Genomic DNA, 24,872 nt, shown 5'->3' with positions numbered 1-24,872 from the left:
ATACGAATGCCACCTTTATTTAATATCAATGCAGATGGTCACAGCTATTTGCTTAGTAAGGCCGCTGCTATTTACATATGAATGCTAGTTATTTACATGTAAACATAGGGTCTGCAGGTGAGTGATCTGTACACAACAACAGGGCTAAAACTTCAAGGGACAAGGACATTTAAACTGGGATAGTTGGCAAGTATGAGGCAGCTGCTTTGGGCCCCACAACAATGACAGGGCCCAGGGCAGCTGCCCCTTTTGCCCTGCCTTAAAGACGGCCCTGGTTGAGCAGGAGAGCCATTGGGATAGAAGATGAAACTCTAGTGGGATGCATATGAAGTAGGGGTATTAGGCTAGGGATAAGGTCTAATGGATATGGGGGGGGGGGGGGGTGGTATTGGGATAGTAGATGGAGTTCTAGTGGGATGAATTGGGAGAAGGTGTATAGTGATAGGGATAAAGTTCTTGTGGGATAGATGAGTGAGGAAGCTGTAGGAGAAGTGGGAAGATCGTAAAAATAGATAGAAGTCTGGTCATGGTGGAAACCCCAAAGCCAAGTGTTTTGTGCAATAGTTTAAACAAAACGTATGAGATCCTGAACAATCCCTTGATGTGGTCATTCAGCTCCTCTAGATACTTTATAATCTTCTAAAATTTGGACACAAGTGGGTACAATCTTCTGATTGATTGAATGAACACAAACATGCACTGAACCCCAGGCTGGAAACTGTAGCCACACATGTGAACCTGGCCTGAAGAGGCATTCCCTGGGTATGTGACCAAAAAAATTGGTCATGTTGCTGACTGATATTTAAAGAGGACCTAACCTGTGGAAATCTGGCAGGCAAAAGGCGAAAGTCACCCATATTGCCTGTAGGTCCCCTGCAGCTGATCTTCCTCCCCGCACCATTACTAGTTTTCCCTGCACCTGTGCATAGTTGCCAACATTGTAAAAAAAAAAAAAAAAAAAAAAAACATTTATAATAATAAATAATTCTGGGACCGTTTTTTGGCTGTAGGCGGAGTTTGCTTATAATTAGGGGGCGGGACATGCGGTTATAGGCGCGACATAGGAAATTGTGAAAATGTGGCGTGCGCATCGGCGAAATATGAGCGTGGTTTACGTAAACTAGTGGATGTGCCTTACATGGGCGTGGCTCAAAGGGGGTGGTTAGAGTATGAGATGAATGCGGGATGGAGAGGGAAATGGAGGGACAGCAGCCCCAGATAATACACCACAATAGCAATGTGTGTTTTCCAGTTTGACAAATCAGCAGATTAAAATACTCCAAATACCTGGTGTTAGCGCTTCAATCGTCCCGGCGCCATGATTGTTATGGCATCAGGATGAATGAAGCGCATTATTATTACATTGTAATACAAAAGGAAATTATTCAACTCCCCATAATGCAGAATCAGTGGGAGCCATGAGCGCGTCACTAGCCACGTTGCCTGCCATGAGAGCAGCCTTCCTCACATCTGTGTCTCCATCAGTGGACCCCTCCTTACATCTGGTGTCCCCATCAGTCCTCCTAACATCTGGTGCCCCTCCGACATCCAGACGCCGTTGTTGCAGCGCGGAAAGATTGAACTGCAGCACCGCCCACCTTCTGCCCCTTTCCATACACCACAGACACTGACAGCGGGGGTGGGCGGCGCCGCAGCATCTCTATTGTAGACCAGGGTCTTCTTTAAAATAATGGCCGGCGGCGAAATAACAGGACAAACCAAATTTCCCGGGACATAATTAACTCGGGACAAGGGTCTTAATCCCGGGAAATTCGGGACAGTTGGCAACTATGCCTGTGTGGAGATGGCCACCTTGGTAAAGGCAGGACTTTGCTTTATCATGTCAGAGCTGCCCCCCGATCACCGATGGGGTAATAATGAAGAAGCAGCAGGAGAGGCAAAGGAAGCACAAATCCACAGAACGAATGAAGCAGGGAGATCCTTGCACTACAGATCCTCAGGTACAGTTTTCTCTCCAGCAAGAACAGTGAGCAGTACAGAGGTGTCTTTACCAAACGTGATACTTTGGTTGTTAAAAGTTGGTGGGCTTACAGCTTCTTGGCAAGGAGATCTCTCAACCAGGAGATTTGGGCATTAAACTCACCTCACCCTGTGTGCCCTAGCTCTTCCCGTCATATTCCCTATGTGACGGGAAGATTTAGGGCACACATCCCTGCTTGATGTTTTTTTTTTTTTTTTAAATCAAGCAGAGATGGTGGGAGGCACTTACCACATGGCCGTGGCTTTAAAAGGAACAGGAGACAATTTCTTGCTTTTAGCATTTTGTTTATTTAAAGCAGTTACAACAATCACCTTCAAGCATTGAGGCTCTTAAAACAGTACAACATAATGCAGGTCTTGTATAAGGCACAATTCCCTAAACAGGCGTGCTGCACCAACCGGAACTTGCTATGGTAAGGGCGCTGTCCTACCATCGCCGTGAGGGAGCATTTTTATAGTATTAGGGGATTGTGCTTCATTTCTGTCACTTAGTGATCATTGGCGATAACAGGAAGGTAGCAGGACCTGTCTCACCGCCTGTCACTTAAGTTATCCAAAAACAGAGATTGCACTTCAGGGAGGTAAGCAATGTATCTTAAGTCACTCAGGTGTAAACGGGGGCTTACAGAGGGCAAAATTTACCCCAAATCTTTTTTTTTTTGCGATAGGAGTAGTGGTGAAGACCCCATCAGTTAAATTTTTTTGCTCCGTGTCCCCTTAAGGACATTTTCAGAAAGTACAGTAAAATGCCTTAACCTGAAAAAAAGAAAAAAGAAAAACAAATGCAGCTACTTCATCCAAGGACTGTTAAGATGCAGTACATTAAATATATTGGGGTGTTTGATACCCTAATAATTTATACTAGATAAGAGACCATTTTTGTTATACAAAGCAGGCAGTAGGAGGTGACAAACATCCCTCTCCCTCCAAATATTGTAGATGCTGCAAAGTAAAGTTCCCAAAGTTAGCTCTGGTCATTGAGGTTGTCGCCTTCTTCCCCTTCTTGCATAGATTCATAGCTAGTCTGTGGTATTGATCTGTGCGCATGGTAGTGCGAAATTGCTGCGCAGAGGGGGGGGGGGGGGGGGGGGGGGAAGAAAAAAAAAAAAAAAAAAAAAAAAAAAAAAAAAAGGGGTTGTATTAGATGTGCAATGTCTGAAGAGATTTAACAAAACAAAAAACAAAAACAAAACAAATTTAAATCCACCCAAAATACAACCCACCACACACGTGCTAGACTCACCCGTGACAGAGGCTTTTGGAGGGGACTGAATTCTAGCCTCTTGCGTATGACTATGGGCCCTGGCATTTGAGGGAACGACAAGCATTTTGGAAGATGTCCTTTTGCATTACTTAACAGAATATTAAGGAGGCCATGATGGTCTCCCCCAGCTTGGGACTCAGTGGACGGATGTGAAAGGAATGCTCATTAACGAGATCTGGAAAGCTTAGGTCTTTCACCCAATAGTTTATTGTGCTCATTTTTCCCTTATGTGTATTGCAAGTTGTGATTTAGGAGACAACAAGTCTACCCTGAAAGGTCATATCTCTGAGTCACCAAGTCTGGGTAAATGCTTAGTAAGCTAGCTCATGTTAAATGAAGTTTCTGGTTACAGTTTTGTATTATCCTGCTGTATATATATTTGTCAGCTCAAATAAAATAGTTCATGTTGAGCAACCAAACGAGTATTGCCTTGTTTGTGGTTAAAATATCCGATATCTATATTCGGACTGGGAGGAAGCGGTATATGACGAAAGCACTCAAGTGGAGCGTGGGATGTTTCATTACACTGACCATGGACTTTTTATTTGAGACGACACAAATATATAAAGCAGGATGACAATACAAACTGTAACCAGAAACTTAACATGAGCTAGTTTACTAATCATTTACCTACACTTGGTGACTCAGGTGTGACCTTTCAGGGTAGACTTGCCATCTCCTAAACCACAATGTACAACACACACACACACACACACACACACACACACCCCCCAATAGTTTGCCTTCTACCAAAAGGGTGTGTTAATGAGCACAATAAACTATTGGGTGAAAGACCCCAGGCTTTCCAGGTGGTCTTATCAATCAGCTTTCCTTTCACATACTGTACATCTGTCCACCTTAATAATGTCCTTTCGCATTACATAACATCTTCCTAGAAGCTTGTAGCTCCCTCAAATGCCAGAGCCCATAGTCAGTATTCAGTAACAAGAGGCTAGCATTCAGTCCCCTCCAAAAACCTCTGTCCCGGTTGAGTCCGTCAACATTTTTTGGGATATTGTCCAGTTTTGTTAAATGTATTTTAGTGTTCAAGATGTATTAAAATTCACCATCATTAAATTGAAGTCTGGGGGGGGGGGGGTTTGGGGGGTAGGTGCCAGCAGCCATCAGTGATCTGCACTGCGATTATGGCTTAAAGTATATTCAAATAAGCAATGCCTCCCCTTCTTGTGTGCATTCAGACAGGAAACCACAGAAAGCAGAATGACCATCTACCAAAACCCTCAGTGCCTTCCTTATTTTTAGTCCTGGTCTGGAAGCATGATGTGCGCTACACTGATGTGCAGACGAGTTCAAACACCAATATTGGTTAAGGAAACTTTCATTTCCCCCCCCCCCCCCCCATAGATTAAATCAGAGACACTGCCAACAACCAACCTGCAAAACACGAGAACCCAACCGAGGTCCAGCAGAGGAAATATGCCCAACCATAGCGATCGGAACTGCTTGGGATGTTCAGGTGGTCAAGATGCTCTTCCCATGTGTACACCGCCAATGCAATAAAAAGGAAGATCCCTGGGGGAAAATAAAATACATTTTTTTTTTTTATATGATATGTAGATTCACCACTAGAGGGAGATCCCAGTCCTAATGGCATCCTTCTACCCCTGCTTAAAATGTTCCCACCAGGGTTATAGGTCAATGACAGATGGGAGCCTTGTTGTTCTGGGAGGACGTCATGCCGTTTTTTCCAGATCGCGCCTCTCGCTGGGGCCATGCAGCGGCATGATCTGTTGCCGGCTGTGTCCGTCAGACTGATTGCATGACAGTTGTAAACAGTGACTGGCTTCCTTTTCATGCCATCCTTTGTATAGAATTGTTTTGCTAGCTGTGATTGGCACTGTCTGTGTGACCAATCACAGTCCATCTGTACCATTTCACCAAACATGGTTGCCTATACCAATAAAATTTACTGTTATAAGCAATCAGAATATGAAAATAAATAAAACTTTTGGGGATATTTGTACTTTCTTGCCATTTTTGGCCCTCTAGAAATTAGCTCATTGAGGCCGTCAGTACATCAGTATAGCTAGAGTTCAAAAACTATGGTATATCTAAAACGAACTTTCCTATATACATCAATTTGTGTTCTTTTCACCATAAACTTTGCAGAAAATTTTAGTGTTCAGTTAGAGATCACACATTGCAGACATCCCCACTGTCTCATCAACATCTGTCAGTGTACAAAAAAAAATATAGTATTTTTATAGTGCCCCCATCCCACCAGCAAAGGTGAATGCACACTTTGGTCCCATATGCATATGTAAATGCCGTTCACACACCCCACACATGTAATATATCGATGCAAAGTAAGAGCAATAATTCTAGCACCAGACCACCTGTGTAACTTTAAACTGGTGACCAATAAAGGCTTCTAAAGCTTCACCTATGGAGATTGACAAAGTTTGGCGCCATTTCACAAGCGTGCACGGTATGTTTGCCATCCTTTGCAAACATACACACACCCCCCAACACACAAAATTTTACTTTCCGCTATAACATCTAAAAACAAACTACATTGGACTGCAACATTGTGGCGGACAAATCAGACACCAACTGACACTTTTGACATTTATTTGGGAACCATTGACACCAATTCAGTGATTAGTGCTAAAAATATGCACTATACTAATGACACTGGCAGGAGAGGGGTTAACATCAAGGTGATCAAAGGGTTAAATGTGTTCCTAGGGAGTACATTTATTGTAAGAAGGCAGAGATCTGTGTTCCTGCTTAGCAGAAGCACAAGATCTCAACCTTCCCAAAGATTTGCCTTGTTTACATAGGCAGGACTGTCGGAAAAAAAAATTGACAGGTCTTGGTGGAATGGCTCCTGCTTTGTCCAATCACGTACCAATAAGTCATCTGGCACAGAGCAGCCACCCTGCTGCAGTATATGTGTGGGGGAGGTCGCTAAGTGGTTAAGATAGGCAATATCCCTTTCTATTGCTCTCAGCCTATAATAAATATATATTCTCCCCATTAGAGGGTTGCTACATTTGTTCTCCATGGTCCCACTGTATAAAAGTAACATAGCTACCATCTTATAATCCCAAGATAGACTAGGACAGTGATGGCGAACCTTGGCACTCCAGATGTTTTGGAACTACATTTTCCATGATGCTCACCTACACTGCAGAGTGCATGAGCACCATGGGAAATGTAGTTCCAAAACATCTGCAGTGCCAAGGTTCGCCATCACTGGACTAGGGACTAGACATGGGCAATTAGTTTAGTGCCAAACTCGACTATTCATCAAAATTCTGCACATTCGGAAACATCCAAATTAAGGAAAGTCCGTTTAATTTTTTCGAAATTTTCTTTAAAAAAATCCCCCCCCCGAATGAAATTCAGATAAGAATAAAAAAAAAGAAATAAAAAAAAAAAAAGTAGTATTAAGACACCAACATATTGGTTAATAATAAAAACTATAATAGTCATTGGAACTTTCTTTAAAACCTGGCTGTTAGTGAACGTAACGAATACCGCATCTAAACGAAAGTAATGAATTCACATTTTGTCGCTTCCCTCCCCCCTCTTCGAAATAAAAAAAAAATTATTTTTTGCAGCGCACACGTCTACTAGGGACTATGGGATGTGTTATGTGCATAGATGGAAAAGAAGAGTGTCCTGAGCGCATGGCTGTTACAAGGAGGCAGAAAACACATTAGGAAACAATTTGATGAAAAATAAAAAATTACAGAGTCATCAAGTAGTGGACATGTATGAATTATTTTGGAAAGTAACATTTTAATCTTTATTATTAGGTTTCAGTACCCCAAAAATCTGGGTTGCACTTACAGAAAGGGGGGGGGGGGGTCACAGCTCCCATAGTGACGCTCTGTCCTGCTCTTCCCTATAACCATGTCTACTTTTCTAATCTTGCTGTTCCTCAGGGGCGGGCTCTTACCTGATAGAAGGTTCAGAATACTTGCTACAAAGGAGGCTGTGAAGCGTCCCATGTTACAATTGTAAAATGTAAGGCAGGAAGACACAATCGCAAACTGGAGCACAATGCTGGACAAGAGGATAAAGGTGCGGGTGGCATCAATGTACGCTGCAAGGGAAAACACAAAATTTCAGTGAAGGGGAAATGGAGTTAATATGACACAAAAAAACACATTGCAAGTGAATAAAAATTATGGAAAAGAAAATACTGCAAGTAAGCTGTTAAAATTCTTGATTGTTAGTACTTTCAACCTGCAATTTTATTTATTTATTTAAGATGGTGATGTATAGTGGATAGACCTAAACACACATCTTACCTTTCCCATTGATTTTAAGGCATGTGTTATTGGTACATCGTTGCCAAATGCCTTCATGGAGGAGTTCTGGCCCATTATCCCTCAGCCAATAGGTACCAACGAGGGCTACAATATTCAGAATGAAGCTTATAAAGGAGCAGATGAGCCCGAGAAGGTTGCCACACAACATCTTCTTTGGGGAGGTCCTGAAAGCCAGCTATGAACTGTTGTAGGAAGGGATGTAGGCGTCAGCGATGTGACCTTTGATAAAGAGAAGGATATCACAGGTTACAGCACAAAGCAATGCTCCTCTCCGCATCAGATGCAATTAGATATCTGTCAAGCTCATTCAAAAGGCATCTACCCGATAAACAAGTTTAGTGTATAAACTATGCCTTCAGTAGACTCGTTCCTGAATAGCAGGGTGGTCTGAATTAGGAAATGGAACTAAACTGCAACTGTTGGCCAACAAATACAATTTCATATTCTTCCACCAGCCAATGAAAGTTGACACTACTTAAAATTTGCCAGGTTTACCCAAGGCATCTACAGCCCTTACAAGTGTATTCACCCGATATACCAGTTTCGTGTACAACTATACTACTCCTTCAGTAGACTCTTTCCCGAATAGTAAGAGAAGAAATGGTACTAAACTGGAACTGTTGGCCAACCAATTACATTTTTTTTTTACCATTTATTCATGGACTGTTGGCTTGCCCTGGGATTGGTTGGCCAACTGTTCCAGCTTAGTTCTATACTTAATTCAGAGCATGCTATTCTGGAAAGTCTCCTGAAGCCAACAAAAGTTCGCAGTCCATTGGCTACTATCAGAAATTATTGCCCAGGTCTTCCCAACTTCAGCCCCGTAGCCAGGCACACAACAGGCTCACACTCGTTCGACAGAGACCAGTCTAGGCGCTATTGAGTTTTTTTGTTTGTGTTGTTTGTATTTTTGGAGTACTCCAAAGATACAAACCATCTACAACTGAGGAGGACTTGGTTTTCCCCATCAGGACAAGCCATGATAAAGTCCGGGCTTGTAACAAAACAAATAGAAAAAATATGTGTAGCGCTTGAAAGTGTAATTAACATGGATTACGAAATAATCATATATCAAAGATCATATAGTGAATAATATAAGAAAAAAGTCCATAAAGTGAGAACCAATTTCACAATAAAGCTGGTATGGAGATGGCTAGACCGTCATGGGCAAAGACAGTTCATTGAACAGATGTATTCATGTAAGCCAGCTTGTCTGTAAACATCAAAAGAGGTAGATAAATACTTCTTACCGGCTGTGTTGGACTCACAAAGTCATATGACAGTTGAGTCTGAAAAGGCTTGAGGTCTCACTCTGGGACCAAGAGGTATGTGAAGGGAGGTCCAGTAAGCTGGTGGAGGGACTTCAAACGGCTGTATACTCGATGGTGTGTTTCACGAATGGAGCATCCAGGTAGTCCAAAGACCAGCTCAGACACGGCCCGTTATACCGATAATCCAATCACCCCAAGTGGGGAGGGAAAAGTTTGGGGGTTAAGCCACACAGAGAAGAAAAAAGAAGAAAAAGCTCCACATGGTGCGGGTCAGGCGGTATAAAATGCGAATTTATTAAAGTCAAAAAGTAATTAATGACTTCGGTGATCACAAAAATAGAATAAAAAAGGGGGGTTTAAAAAGCAATGTGGGGTACCAACAGCTAGCCCAACGCGTTTCGACTTAAAAGTCTTCGACAGGGGCATGTTGGGACCCACCACATTGCTAACAAATATATAAGGAGTCAGAGACAGTTCCGCCTACAAAGGGGCGGAGACTCCTGTCACGGACCGCCTTTTCCAATTACAATGAACAATAAGATCGGGTCAAGATAAATATGTTCAATCGCACTAAACGAATACACATGTCATCTAATGTAACTTTTCAAATTACACAGGCAGTTAGTTCAGATTTGATAATAGTAAGGAATAAATCAAATAATCTATGCACTCAGTAGGCCAGTTACATACATTGATCAGGGCCTCTTCCAAAGAAGTCTAATATAGCCACAGGGTATACAATCCAAATACAAAGATGTCAGACATAAAACATTACCTCAGTGTAGGTGTATGTTATACCATCGCCTGGGGGGACTGCTTCATGTTTATGTTATGTCACAAATGTAGCTACAAGACTCAAAGAAGTGGTATCTCACGGTGGCCAGTCGTTATGTAAGTTAGATGTTTCTGGCTTGTTTGTCGGCAATCTACAGCCGAGAATTGTATAATCGTAACCATAGTAACCGGTATTGTGTGCTATTCCATAGGCCAGGGATTCCGATCAGGTGATCGGAAGCGTCATGGCGTATAGTGTAGCGGGGAAGTCTCCACCAATCGCTCGGTGTACAAGTCACATGATAGAATATGGGAGTAACTATGGAAGCTGGCCGTCCGCAAAATAGGGGCGTGTACATGTAAACGTCAGCTGGTACGGCGTTATGCAGGCATGTAGGAGCGGGGAGGGGCAACCAAAATTGGCGCCATTTGCCCGTGGTGTACGTCACACGCCGCAGGGCGTGGCAAACGGCACCGGAACGAATCAAAGCGATCGAATATATGACGATATTACGCATGCGTCATGGCTTGTGACGTAGCTACGTCACGTTATGCGCCATGATATGCAGAGAGCCTACTGCGCTTGGGCCAAGCGAAAAGATATGTAAACAAAAACTATGTTACGTTGGGCCGAACAAAATAACAGGTCAGATGTCACAATGTGCCCATGGCAACCAGGAAGCATCCTGCATTTTGAAAAACGGAATGTGATGAAGTGAAAAAACGAACGAAAAAAAGGCACACACATCACACCAGAGTTGGCATGAGAAACTAATGGTGGATGGATATAAAAATATGATAATTTAAAAATATTGTGGGTCAAACATTATAGGTTAGAGATGTACGCCACGTAGTAAGGCAGACTCTAGGTCATATAAGTCCCATGGGTAAATTTGAAATTACCAGATATGAATATATGTTTCACAGAAAAAATATATATCCCAAATCGCATAGGGTTAGAAAATGCAATATAATCCCAAGTAATTGTGATAGAACATGGGCAGGGAATGAAAACATGTAAAAAGGATAGGTGAATCAAAAGAGATTCAATTATATCAATAGAATTAAATGACGTGCAGAAAAACACAGACCAACAATTATGGAATGTGTATCATGAAGGTGAAATATTGTATGGATTAATATGTGGACATACTAAAAATCCATAGGGAAATGAAATCATAAGGAATGAGCAAAAATGGGTGTAGAAATTAAGTATGTGACTGAATTAAGCCTGATTAATGAAGCTATTAATGTCCCAATCTGTATTCATGCCAAAGGGGGAGTAGCACCTAAGTTCATGAATCCAAAATGTCTCAAGGCGCGACACCCCCCTCAGGCATGAATCTCCCCTCCAGCTTGGGACAAATTTGTCAATAACTTGAAAACGTGTACCCGTAGGGTCTCTATTATGTTTCTCGAGATAATGTCTCGGGACCGTGTGCTTGTCGCAACCTTTTTTAATTTTACTGAGGTGCTCGTTGACTCTAATAGAAAAATTACGAATGGTGCGACCAACATATTGTTGGTTGCAGGGACACGTGATCAAGTAAACAATATACCTGGTAGTGCAGGTAGTGAAGTGTTTCATAAGGTACCTACGTGAAGTGGCTGTGGATGTAAAGGAATCACTTTTCCTCTTACCCAACGTGTTATGTATGCAAACGTTGCATTTTTTACAGGGAAAATATCCCTTGCTCTGCGGGAAAAATTGTATCGGTTTGGGAATATCTATTACGTTAGGGGAGATGTCGTTTTGTATCGATCGAGCTCCTCTGTAAATAGTTCCAGCTTTCTCTGGAATTATTCCCCCTAGGACTCTGTCACTCCTTAATACCTTCCAATGCCTATTAATAATTCTCTTTATATCATTATGTTGTGTAGAGAAAGTTGTAAAAAACGACCATTTGAATTTATCGTTTGTTCCTGTTTTGGCTTTCTTTTGTGTAAGGGAGGCCCTATCAGTGTGTAAGGCTGCCTTGATATCAGCATCAAGGGCACATGGGTCATAGCCTTTATCCAGAAATCTCTTACGGATGGTATAAGATTGTGAGATAAAGTCGCTAGTATTCGTGCAGTTACGCCTGAGCCTGAGGAATTGGCCACGTGGGATGGAACTAAGCCATTGACGGTGGTGGCAACTATCAACAGGGATATATCCGTTCCGATCCGTTGGTTTGAAAAAGGTTCTCAGGACCAGGCGTTTCTGCACTACTGTAACCTCTATTCATGGCCCAGTGGGAGGAGGATGTCGTCTATGCCCTTGATAAGCCAGAATTGGTTCTTTGGGCTAGGTATATAGACGACATCCTCCTCCTGTGGAAAGGCAGTCGTTCATCCCTAGATACCTTCATGGCAACCCTCAACAGGAATGATCGTGGCATTCAGCTGACCTTTGAGGCCAGTACAACTAGCATTCATTTCTTAGATCTAGAGGTTACAGTAGTGCAGAAACGCCTGGTCCTGAGAACCTTTTTCAAACCAACGGATCGGAACGGATATATCCCTGTTGATAGTTGCCACCACCGTCAATGGCTTAGTTCCATCCCACGTGGCCAATTCCTCAGGCTCAGGCGTAACTGCACGAATACTAGCGACTTTATCTCACAATCTTATACCATCCGTAAGAGATTTCTGGATAAAGGCTATGACCCATGTGCCCTTGATGCTGATATCAAGGCAGCCTTACACACTGATAGGGCCTCCCTTACACAAAAGAAAGCCAAAACAGGAACAAACGATAAATTCAAATGGTCGTTTTTTACAACTTTCTCTACACAACATAATGATATAAAGAGAATTATTAATAGGCATTGGAAGGTATTAAGGAGTGACAGAGTCCTAGGGGGAATAATTCCAGAGAAAGCTGGAACTATTTACAGAGGAGCTCGATCGATACAAAACGACATCTCCCCTAACGTAATAGATATTCCCAAACCGATACAATTTTTCCCGCAGAGCAAGGGATATTTTCCCTGTAAAAAATGCAACGTTTGCATACATAACACGTTGGGTAAGAGGAAAAGTGATTCCTTTACATCCACAGCCACTTCACGTAGGTACCTTATGAAACACTTCACTACCTGCACTACCAGGTATATTGTTTACTTGATCACGTGTCCCTGCAACCAACAATATGTTGGTCGCACCATTCGTAATTTTTCTATTAGAGTCAACGAGCACCTCAGTAAAATTAAAAAAGGTTGCGACAAGCACACGGTCCCGAGACATTATCTCGAGAAACATAATAGAGACCCTACGGGTACACGTTTTCAAGTTATTGACAAATTTGTCCCAAGCTGGAGGGGAGATTCATGCCTGAGGGGGGTGTCGCGCCTTGAGACATTTTGGATTCATGAACTTAGGTGCTACTCCCCCTTTGGCATGAATACAGATTGGGACATTAATAGCTTCATTAATCAGGCTTAATTCAGTCACATACTTAATTTCTACACCCATTTTTGCTCATTCCTTATGATTTCATTTCCCTATGGATTTTTAGTATGTCCACATATTAATCCATACAATATTTCACCTTCATGATACACATTCCATAATTGTTGGTCTGTGTTTTTCTGCACGTCATTTAATTCTATTGATATAATTGAATCTCTTTTGATTCACCTATCCTTTTTACATGTTTTCATTCCCTGCCCATGTTCTATCACAATTACTTGGGATTATATTGCATTTTCTAACCCTATGCGATTTGGGATATATATTTTTTCTGTGAAACATATATTCATATCTGGTAATTTCAAATTTACCCATGGGACTTATATGACCTAGAGTCTGCCTTACTACGTGGCGTACATCTCTAACCTATAATGTTTGACCCACAATATTTTTAAATTATCATATTTTTATATCCATCCACCATTAGTTTCTCATGCCAACTCTGGTGTGATGTGTGTGCCTTTTTTTCGTTCGTTTTTTCACTTCATCACATTCCGTTTTTCAAAATGCAGGATGCTTCCTGGTTGCCATGGGCACATTGTGACATCTGACCTGTTATTTTGTTCGGCCCAACGTAACATAGTTTTTGTTTACATATCTTTTCGCTTGGCCCAAGCGCAGTAGGCTCTCTGCATATCATGGCGCATAACGTGACGTAGCTACGTCACAAGCCATGACGCATGCGTAATATCGTCATATATTCGATCGCTTTGATTCGTTCCGGTGCCGTTTGCCACGCCCTGCGGCGTGTGACGTACACCACGGGCAAATGGCGCCAATTTTGGTTGCCCCTCCCCGCTCCTACATGCCTGCATAACGCCGTACCAGCTGACGTTTACATGTACACGCCCCTATTTTGCGGACGGCCAGCTTCCATAGTTACTCCCATATTCTATCATGTGACTTGTACACCGAGCGATTGGTGGAGACTTCCCCGCTACACTATACGCCATGACGCTTCCGATCACCTGATCGGAATCCCTGGCCTATGGAATAGCACACAATACCGGTTACTATGGTTACGATTATACAATTCTCGGCTGTAGATTGCCGACAAACAAGCCAGAAACATCTAACTTACATAACGACTGGCCACCGTGAGATACCACTTCTTTGAGTCTTGTAGCTACATTTGTGACATAACATAAACATGAAGCAGTCCCCCCAGGCGATGGTATAACATACACCTACACTGAGGTAATGTTTTATGTCTGACATCTTTGTATTTGGATTGTATACCCTGTGGCTATATTAGACTTCTTTGGAAGAGGCCCTGATCAATGTATGTAACTGGCCTACTGAGTGCATAGATTATTTGATTTATTCCTTACTATTATCAAATCTGAACTAACTGCCTGTGTAATTTGAAAAGTTACATTAGATGACATGTGTATTCGTTTAGTGCGATTGAACATATTTATCTTGACCCGATCTTATTGTTCATTGTAATTGGAAAAGGCGGTCCGTGACAGGAGTCTCCGCCCCTTTGTAGGCGGAACTGTCTCTGACTCCTTATATATTTGTTAGCAATGTGGTGGGTCCCAACATGCCCCTGTCGAAGACTTTTAAGTCGAAACGCGTTGGGCTAGCTGTTGGTACCCCACATTGCTTTTTAAACCCCCCTTTTTTATTCTATTTTTGTGATCACCGAAGTCATTAATTACTTTTTGACTTTAATAAATTCGCATTTTATACCGCCTGACCCGCACCATGTGGAGCTTTTTCTTCTTTTTTCTTCTCTGTGTGGCTTAACCCCCAAACTTTTCCCTCCCCACTTGGGGTGATTGGATTATCGGTATAACGGGCCGTGTCTGAGCTGGTCTTTGGACTACCTGGATGCTCCATTCGTGAAACACACCATCGAGTATACAGCCGTTTGAAGTCCCTCCACCAGCTTACTGGACCTCCCTTCACATACCTCTTGGTCCCAGAGTGAGACCTCAAGCCTTTTCAGACTCAACTGTCATATGACTTTGTGAGTCCAACACAGCCGGTAAGAAGTATTTATCTACCTCTTTTGATGTTTACAGACAAGCTGGCTTACATGAATACATCTGTTCAATGAACTGTCTTTGCCCATGACGGTCTAGCCATCTCCATACCAGCTTTATTGTGAAATTGGTTCTCACTTTATGGACTTTTTTCTTATATTATTCACTATATGATCTTTGATATATGATTATTTCGTAATCCATGTTAATTACACTTTCAAGCGCTACACATATTTTTTCTATTTGCATGCTGAACTTTGTTTGTTTTTGGTGTTAGCTGCTATTTCCTGGCTGTTGAGGCCATTTTGTTATACATGTTTAATTTTAGCGCAGTGTTTTCCCCCTAATTTCATTTTCTTTGTAACAAAACAGACTTCAGCTTTAGCAGTACAGTAGTAGAGCCGTAAGAGCAAAGTCCCTTTAGGTAGAAAAGTGTCTGGACAGAGCTTTTCAAGACACCAGCCAGTGTCCCCTTTATTAGGCCAACAGCTGACTAGGGATGAGCCGAACACCCCCCGGTTCAGTTCGCACCAGAACTTTCGAACAGACCCCAAATTCGTACGAACGTTAGAACCCCATTGAAGTCTATGGGACTCGAACGTTCGAAATTAAAAGTGCTAATTTTAACGACTAATATGCAAGATACTGTCCTAAAAAGGGTTTGGGGACCTGGCTCCTGCCCCAGGGGACATGGGTCAATGCAACAAAAGTTTTAAAAATGGCCGTTTTGGCGGGAGCACTGATTTTAATGACGATTAAAGTGAAAAAAAAAACAAAAGTGAAATATTCCTTTAAATATGGTGTCTGTAGTATGCCTGTGAAGTGCCACGTGTTTCCCGTGTTTAGAACAGTCCCTGCACAAAATGACATTTAACGGAAATAACGTCATTTAAAACTGCTTGCGGTTTTAATGTTATATCTGGTTCCTGCAATATGGTTGAAAATCATTGAGAAAAATGGCATGGGTAGCCCTCCCTGCCCATTACCAGCCCCTTTGGGTCTTGTACGCATATTAAGGGGAACCCTGTACCCATATTAAAAAAAGGAAATGCGTGTGGCCCCTAGGCCCTATATACTCAGAACAGCAGTATACAGGTGGTGCAAACAAAACAGGGACTGTGTAGGTTTGTTGTGTTAAGTTGAATCTGTTTGTAATTTTCAACTGGTACATTTTTAAAGTGTAGCTCAATCTCCTACAACTGACTGCAAGCTCTATTTAAAACGAGCAAGATAGTTAGCTATATAGGTGGATATAGCGGTGTATACTGGGTTCCGAGCACGCAGACAACAACCACTACAGAAGAGCAAGAACGAAAAATCGGCCGATAACGATCGGTGTATACTGTGTTGAAGGTACACAGAACACCCACTAACTGCTACAGACGCCAACACACTACACAAGGCCGCCGCGCTGGCGGCCTTATATAGTGTGGGGCGTGTACTACACAGCCTGAACTATGATTGGCCACAGGCAGCCTGTGGCCAATCATGGCTCTCCTCGCTGCCGGTGCTGTGATTGGCCAAGCATGTGGGGTCACAGTGCATGCTTGGCCAATCATGAGCCAGCAATGCACTGTGCCATCGCAGTGCATTGTGGGCTGTGAGCGCCACACGAATTTGGCGCGAACGGCCCATAACGTTCGGAATTCGCCGAACAGCCGATGTTCGAGTCAAATGTATGTTTGACTCGAACACGAAGCTCATCCCTACAGCTGACTAACTAGAGCACAAGGTCCCCAAGATCTTTCATGGTCTGTACGCAAGGCTTAAAGGACAGATGGAGCCCCCTTCCAATTGATGCTCTCTAGTGATACCAGACAAATCTATGGCAAACAGCTCCCCTCAGTTTCTTTCCAGCACCTGGATCTTAGCGTTCTGCCCTCAGGTTACCCCCCTGAGGCCTCCACATGGCAGCGTGTGCCTGAGAGGACAGAGTGACCCCCCTCTTGCTGGACTCCCCCCCCACTCTGGGACAAGACCCAGATCTATATGTGCTCCCAGAAGAAATAGTCTTCCAACATGCTTTCAGAACCTGCCTCTTTGGGATAGGCTGGGGCTGTATTAATATTTAGGTTTCCATCTGCATAGCTTCACACCTATCATCCAGAAGCTTCTTATGTTGCCTGGATACAGAGGGAACCATCCAGCAGACTGGTAGCAGCAGAAAACACAGATCAGGCCCAACTAAACAATTACAGCTCACTGGATACAGCTAACGAGGGGGGGGGGTGTCTGTTGAATTTGAAGTTCTGATTGAGCGCAATGCATACGGGGGGGAGGAGCTACGCATGGCGTCACCCGCTGCTGCACTACGGAACTAACACGATTGTCGGCTTTACATGCCATGTTTTTATCCTCTTTATGCGAGTAGTTTGTGTTTGAACACAAAAATTTAATCTTATACTTAAGCGGTGTGCACTTAGATTTTTTCCTTCTTTCTACCCATGACCTGGCATCCTTGCTGAGAGCTAAGGAGACGTGAGAGAAGTTTATGGTCTGTGTTAACCCTGATACCCGCTTGCATAACCACCTGTTTGCACAGGGGTCCATGCCATAAGGTGAGAGTGATCAGTTAGACCCGAGGTGGAAGGATTACACGCTACTGTAGAAAAAATAAAAAATGTACTTACGTCAGTGCTACAGTTTGAATTTAAAACGTATTTGTGTGAACTGTGAAGTTAAGTCATGGATTGTGGAAACGAACTAGTGTCGGGTGATTGTATATAGTGTATACCACATTTACCACTGACTAATGCAGAGTTGCAATGCAAAGAGATCAGCTAAAAGTAATCGATCTGTATTTGCGTTATAATTAATCAAAATTAGTCGGGGGGGGGGGGGGGGGGAATGATTAACCACCTGACATCCGCGCTATAGCCGAATGATGGCCACAGCTAGGGTTGCCACCTGTCCGGGATTCACCCGGACAGTACAGGTTTTGAAACATTTGTCCGGGTTTCTGGCCGCCTATGACCCGGGCACATTATTCAGACCCGCTGGTGGCTCCCTGTGCAGCGTGCCTTGTCTACACAGTGACAGGCAGCCTGCTATTTAACTTCCCCGGTAAATTATAGAAACGGAATGCCTGCTGCAGCTTGTGCGGGTGATCTTCGTTCCCGCATGCCGCCAATGTGGTCCATTGCCTCCACTTTTCCTGACAGGGCTCGACATGTCTCCCTGCTGTCCCCCGCTCCACGGACTAGTGCAGAGAGTGCTGTGGAGAGAACTGAACCCGCCCCTCCTCCTCCTGCTGTGGTGTTTTCCTGTGTACACAGAGGAGGAGGGGGGAGAAGGCTCACCACGCTGCCGACAACGCTGCTGGAGTTCATCCATCAACTAATCCACACAGTGAGTCTTCCAGAGGTGGGGGGCATGAACAAGAGGGTGAGGGGGGAACTAGCCTGCAGTTCACTTTGTGTGATTGGGGGGGGGGGGATATCTTCTAGGGGGCACTTAAGTGATTGTGCTACAAGGGGGCTTGGATATGAAATCCACCCCCCTTAGCACATATCCCCCTCCCAATATTAAAGAGAGGATTCCTGCCACAGAGGGGATGACCCTTGGCACCCCACAAGAGATGTGGAAAATTGCTCCAGGTGCCCATACTAGCCCCCCCCCCCCCCCAGGCAAGTTAGTGGAGCAAAGTGTGGGTTCCAGCACCAGGGCAGGTTCACACTTTGATAACACAGGAACGCGATGTGCGATTCACGTGATACCCGGGTGCAATTTAAGCCCAATTATATATGCAGTCTCTGACTCTCCTGTAGTATGTAGGGATGAGCGCAGGCAACATGTGCAGAGCCCGCCAGGAAGTCGGTGCAGCAATGTGCTAATCACAGACAGTGAGACATTGTTCCGAAGTGCGGCTGCAGAGATCAGGCAATGTCTCACTGTCTGTGATTAGCGCAGTGCTGCACCGACTTCCTGGCGGGCTCTGCACATGTTCCATGCAAACACGCCTGAGCTCATCCCTAGTATTATGTCTGCAGTCTCTGACCATCTCCTGTACCATGTCCGCACACTCTCTAACCATCTCCTGTATCATGTATGCAGTTTCTTAACATCTACTGTACTATATCTGCAGTTTCTTACCATCTCCTGTACCATGTGCTCAGACACTCTGACCATCTCCTGTATTATGTATGCAGTCTCTGACCATTCCCTATACTATGTCTGCAGTCTCTGACCATTCCCTATAACAGGGGTTGACAAATTTGCTTGGAATCTAGGAGCCAGCTTAAAAAGTTAGGAGCCAGGTCCGTGACGACGATCCGGACCTGTCCCTGGCCTGACATGGAGACGAGTGAGGGGAAGATAGCAGCGCCGTCGCCGCCCCCCCCCCCCGTCTCCAAGTCATTGCCCATAGCTCTTAGAGGGACATTTTATTTTTTTCAAATGACAATTTTTTTTTCAATTGCATTTTAGTGTAAATATGAGATGCGAGGTCTCTCTGACCCCAGATCTCATATTTAAGAGGACCTGTCATGCTTTTTCTATTACAAGGGATTTTTACATTCCTTGTAATAAGAATAAAAGTGACACAACATTTTTTTTTAAAAGAACAGTGGAAAAAAAAAAAAGTTAAAATAAAGCAGAAAAAATAATAATTTTTAAACGCGCCCTGTCCTGCCCGCATATAAAAAATCGGTGTTCGAACCACACATAGGAGGTAGCGCCGTGATCGGTAGAGCGAGAGCAATAATTCTACCCCAGACCTCCTCTAACTCAAAACGTGCAACCTGTAGAATTTTTTTAAACGTCGCCTATGGAGATTTTAAAGGGTAAAAGTTTGTCGCCATTCCATGAGCGGGTGCAATTTTGAAGCGTGACATGTTGGGTATCAATTTACTCGGCGTAACATTATCTTTCACAATATAAAAAATAATTGGGCTAACTTTACTGTTGTCTTATTTTTTTATTAACTAAATTATTTTTCCCAACAAAAGTGTGCTTGTAAGTCCGCTGCACAAATACGGTGTGACAGACAGTATTGCAACAACCACCATTTTATTCTCTAGGGTGTTAGAATAAAAAATATATATATAATGTTTAGGGGGTTCTAAATAAAGGGAAGAAGAGGCAGGTAATATAATACAGGCAGAGGAATCTTCATTAACATTGCTGGTTTGTCATACCAACGGCGACCACAAGAGGGCGCCAGATTCCATAAGGAATCATAGGACCGCAGAAGGCCTCAAAGCCGCGGCCTAAATTTTCGGCCGCCGGCGGAACGGCCCGACGCGATCACGCTGGGGGGGTCCACAGACACAGGATACCCCCAGCTGTGCTGCCCCAGGCGCGAGGTCGCTATTTCTAGTCGCCAATGCGACCTGGCGACCGGGTTTTGTCGAGCCCTGCCCTATACTATGTCTGCAGTCTCTGACCATTCCCTATACTATGTCTGCAGTCTCTGATCATCTCCTGTATCGTGTCTGCAGTCTCTGACCATCTCCTGTACCTTGTCCGCACACTCTCTGACCATCTACTGTATCATGTATGCAGTTTCTTAACATCTACTGTACTATATCTGCAGTCTCTGACCATCCCCTGTACCATGTGCTCAGACACTCTGACCATCTCCTGTATCATGTCTGCAGTCTCTGACCATCTCCTGTATCATGTCTGCAGTCTCTGACCATCTCCTGTATCATGTCTGCAGTCTCTGACCATCTCCTGTATCATGTCTGCAGTCTCTGACCATCTCCTGTATCATGTCTGCAGTCTCTGACCATCTCCTGTATCATGTCTGCAGTCTCTGACCATCTCCTGTATCATGTCTGCAGTCTCTGACCATCTCCTGTATCATGTCTGCAGTCTCTGACCATCTCCTGTATCATGTCTGCAGTCTCTGACCATCTCCTGTATCATGTCTGCAGTCTCTGACCATCTCCTGTATCATGTCTGCAGTCTCTGACCATCTCCTGTATCATGTCTGCAGTCTCTGACCATCTCCTGTATCATGTCTGCAGTCTCTGACCATCTCCTGTACCATGTCTGCAGTCTCTGACCATCTCCTGTACCATGTCTGCAGTCTCTGACCATCTCCTGTACCATGTCTGCAGTCTCTGACCATCTCCTGTACTATGTCTGCAGTCTCTGACCATCTCCTGTACTATGTCTGCAGTCTCTGACCATCTCCTGTACTATGTCTGCAGTCTCTGACCATCTCCTGTACCATGTCTGCAGTCTCTGACCATCTCCTGTACCATGTATGCAGTCTCTGACCATCTTTTGTACCATGTCCGCACACTCTCCATCTCTTGTATGATGTATGCAGTTTCTTACCATCTCCTGTAGCATGTTTGCAGTCTCTGACAATCTCTTGTATTATGTCTGTAGCCTCTGATCATCTCTTGTATTATGGAAGCGCAGTCTCCTAGTCTAATATAGGATGAAACGAGAGCCACCAAGCTGGAGCTCAGGGAGGACCATCTGACTGAGCCCTGCATGGTGGACCTGAGTGGTGGTCAGTGACAGCGTAGCAAGGCCTGACTGAGGGGGATCACTGATGTAGGGGCAGTGAATATAGTAAGGTAAAGGGGCACTGATATAGAGGTTACCCCTTATATCAGTAGCTCCCCCCCCCCACCTTACCTTTTTGCATTCACTCTGCAGAAGGTGCTCTATGGTGACCAGAGTCACTCCCCCCCCCCCCCCCCATAAAATACGCATACATACTTAGGCTCATGTATCATGCACCGCCAATGCCTTACAGGAAAATTACACTGGGAGGCTCCCCACCAAACATTACACACTACATATACACTATACATTACATTACACACACCTGCACTATTTGCAATTGGCTACACACACAATTCAACGCTGCGCTTGCTGCGTTACTGCGTTACTACTTCCCTAGGGCACACAGAGGTGTCCCAGGTATTTTACAATCTCATAGTCTATGCTACACAAAAAATGCTAAGCCCCGCTGAAGTGTTCGGGTTTGGCTTGAAGAAAAGGTGGCAACCCTAGCCACAGCGCGTTATTTGTGAATTCCCAGGAGGCCTCCCCTGTGCACACTCCATGTGAACACCGAGACTCGGTGATCACCAGTCTGATTAAGGGCCCGATCCTGGCCTCGTACCATGTGTTCACCCTTCGGTCAATGACAGCTGATCACATGATCAAAACAAAAGCTTGGCGACGGCGAGAGGAGGAAAGAAAATAAATTTAAAAAAAGCGCCAGATCACCAGCTTATCTTAAATGAGACAATTATACCTCATTTATAGAGTCGAAGTGCCCACAAGTGCCACCTATCGATGTTCAAAGTGGTGACAATCTGTGCCACCTAGAAGTGCTGCCTATCAGTGTAACCGATCAGTGCCCCATCACTGCCACCCATCAGCGTACATCAATGATTTTATAATGACAAAAATTACCCATTATAAAATTAACAAAAAATAAAAACAAACCACCAAAAAGAAAGCTCTATTTGGGGGGGGGGGGGGTAATTATAAAAATTAATTTGGTTACAGTGTTATATGACCGCACAATTGTCATTCAAAGTGCGACAGTGCTGAAAATTGGTCTGGGCAGGAAGGGGGTTTAAGTATAATTATATAACACACACACACACACACACACACACACTATTACTATGATAGATAGCATCAGACATAAATAAAAATATAACGTTTAAGGGGGTGGAAACCACCAACGCTTAAAACGAGTGACCTATGCAGGTGGTGGATCCCAAAATAACCACCAAAATCAATATAAAAATACAAAGAGGTTACATCACAATGATTATACAATTATAACTAGTAAATTAGCAGGTATCTCTGCCCTTCATAGATACCAACCTGCACCATGCGGTGGAAATAAGGCAATGAATGCTCAGGTCCAACTAGCTTCATATACACAACACATGAGACACGGAGGAGGGGTTGCCACTTGTTAACCCTTTCCTATAGCAAACTATTGCTTATAAAAATGGGGATTTAGATATGATATCTCACAATGCAGTGGTCATCAACCTTGTCCTCAGGGCCCACTAACAGGCCAGGTCTTATGTATAAGGGCCGGTTCCCACTGCTGCAAATCCTACTGTGGCCACGCTGCCCTATGCGAACTGCTGGCAGTGTCAGTTAAAAGTTAATGACAACCCCAAATCAGTTTGCATATCGCAGCAGGAATCGGATTGCATGGTGTGAACACCCATGTGATCCGATTCTGCTGCGGAACAAAAAAAAAAAAAAAAAAAAAAAAAAGGGGGGGGGGGGTCCTGTACAAATTTGCTCTGATTGCAATGCAAATTCAGCCATACTAGCCGTATGGCTGAAATCGCACCGCACAAAGATCGCATGTGATTCGCACTGCAGTGCAAGTCACATCCGGTTTCAGACATCGCAGCAGTGGGAACCCTGCCTTACCTTGGGGGCGATGCAGACTAGAATACCGCAATCATTGAGCAGCAAATGATATCACCTGTGATATATTTCAGTTATCTTGCCAACCTGGCCCATTGGCAGGCCCGGAGTACAGGGTTGATGGGCACTGTCGCAATACGCATTCAAGCCGGCTATGTCAAAGTGACCCCTTTCTGGTCAGTCCCTACTCTCTTACAGATTTGCCAGCCTCTTATTTTCTAAAATAGCTACTCTTGAGAATGCGGACATAGAGTGCCAATATGGGGCGGACATAGAGTGCCAATATGGGGCAGACATAGAGTGCCAATATGGGGCAGACATAGAGTGCCAATATGGGGCAGACATAGAGTGCCAATATGGGGCAGACATAGAGTGCCAATATGGGGCAGACATAGAGTGCCAATATGGGGCAGACATAGAGTGCCAATATGGGGCAGACATATAGTGCCAATATGGGGCAGACATATAGTGCCAATATGGGGCAGACATATAGTGCCAATATGGGGCAGACATATAGTGCCAATATGGGGCAGACATATAGTGCCAATATGGGGCAGACACAGCTGGAGGTGCAAACCATCTCGGGGCCAAAATAAAGCCGCGCCCATCCACAATGGGAAATAATACAAAGTTTAAGAGGATGGGCAGCACCAGCAGGTATAAGTAGTTATCTATGCAAATAACCAGGTGGATCCAAAAAAATAACCACCTAAATCAGTATACAATGGGGTTGTAGCACAGGTACCATACACTTACATTGAATAAATGCGCACCATCAGGCATCCCTCATCGTTACCAACCTGCACCATGTGGTGGAAATAGGGAAATGAACACTCAGGTCCAACTACCTTCATATATACAACACATGAGACACTGAGGAGGTGTTGCCACTTAACACTTTCCTATAGCAAACTATTGCTGATAAAATGGGAATTCTTTAGCGCCCATACACACTATTAGATTTTCTGCAGATTTTTGTCTTCAGATTTACCAAAACCATATAATATGAGGTCAAACCTTAAGAGTTTCAAGTTGTATGCAGTCAGGCAGGCGCTTCTACTACATGGTTTTGGTAAATCCGAAGACAAAAATCTGCAGAAAATCTAACAGTGTGTATGGGGTCTTTGTTCTTATATATTGCAATACAGGTTCAAGCCGGCCAACTGTGTAAAAATGATCCCTCTCTGGCCAGTCCCTACTCTATCTTGCAAAAGGAAGAGATGCCTAAAGTTGCTAATTTACTGGCTGTAAGTAAAGCCACCCGGACGCTTTCACGCACTCTTGGTACATTTGCCATTCCTATACTTGACCAACCCCCCCCACTCATCATTTTTCCTGGGCTTTGCTCTCCCACCTGCAGACACATGGCCACTGAATAGAGGGGAGGGAGACCAGAGAACGCCCATTCACTGATCTCCCCTCCCAAACTCGCTCATTCATG

At 43.9% G+C, this 24,872-nt stretch overlaps 1 protein-coding gene across 2 annotated transcripts; it reads right to left on the bottom strand.

Annotated features, from left to right (window-relative positions):
* Positions 1–2,265: 2,265 nt before the first annotated feature.
* LOC143933115 (lens fiber membrane intrinsic protein-like) lies at positions 2,266–24,872 on the bottom strand. 2 transcript variants are annotated; one of them, XM_077456058.1, is made up of 5 exons: positions 24,786–24,872; positions 7,549–7,788; positions 7,194–7,340; positions 4,661–4,798; positions 2,266–3,063 (listed from the first exon to the last, which is right to left on the bottom strand). In XM_077456058.1, exons 2-5 carry the CDS (start codon positions 7,715–7,717, stop codon positions 2,966–2,968), a joined length of 552 nt encoding a protein of 183 aa, XP_077312184.1. In that variant the 5' UTR covers positions 7,718–7,788; positions 24,786–24,872; the 3' UTR covers positions 2,266–2,965. The 2 variants fall into 2 exon arrangements, with proteins under 2 accessions (XP_077312184.1, XP_077312183.1); XM_077456057.1 differs by lacking the exon at positions 24,786–24,872 and adding an exon at positions 24,188–24,243.

The sequence above is a fragment of the Lithobates pipiens genome, unplaced genomic scaffold, assembly GCF_037356315.1.
Source record: "Lithobates pipiens isolate NorthernLeopardFrog02 unplaced genomic scaffold, aLitPip1_a1.2 Scaffold_27, whole genome shotgun sequence".
NCBI classification, from domain to species: Eukaryota; Metazoa; Chordata; class Amphibia; order Anura; family Ranidae; genus Lithobates; species Lithobates pipiens.
Note: the sequence above shows the minus strand (reverse complement) of the source record. Positions and strands in the feature narration are given on the sequence as shown.

Excerpts from the sequence above, each read along its gene's own strand:
- LOC143933115 (XM_077456058.1), bottom strand. The coding sequence starts at position 7,717 with ATGTTGTGTGGCAACCTTCTCGGGCTCATCTGCTCCTTTATAAGCTTC. Across the intron at positions 7,341-7,548 it reads CCTTAAAATCAATGGGAAAG|CGTACATTGATGCCACCCGC; the intron begins GTAAGATGTGTG and ends TTTCCCTTGCAG. Across the intron at positions 3,064-4,660 it reads TGGGTTCTCGTGTTTTGCAG|CAATTTCGCACTACCATGCG; the intron begins GTTGGTTGTTGG and ends CCCTCTGCGCAG.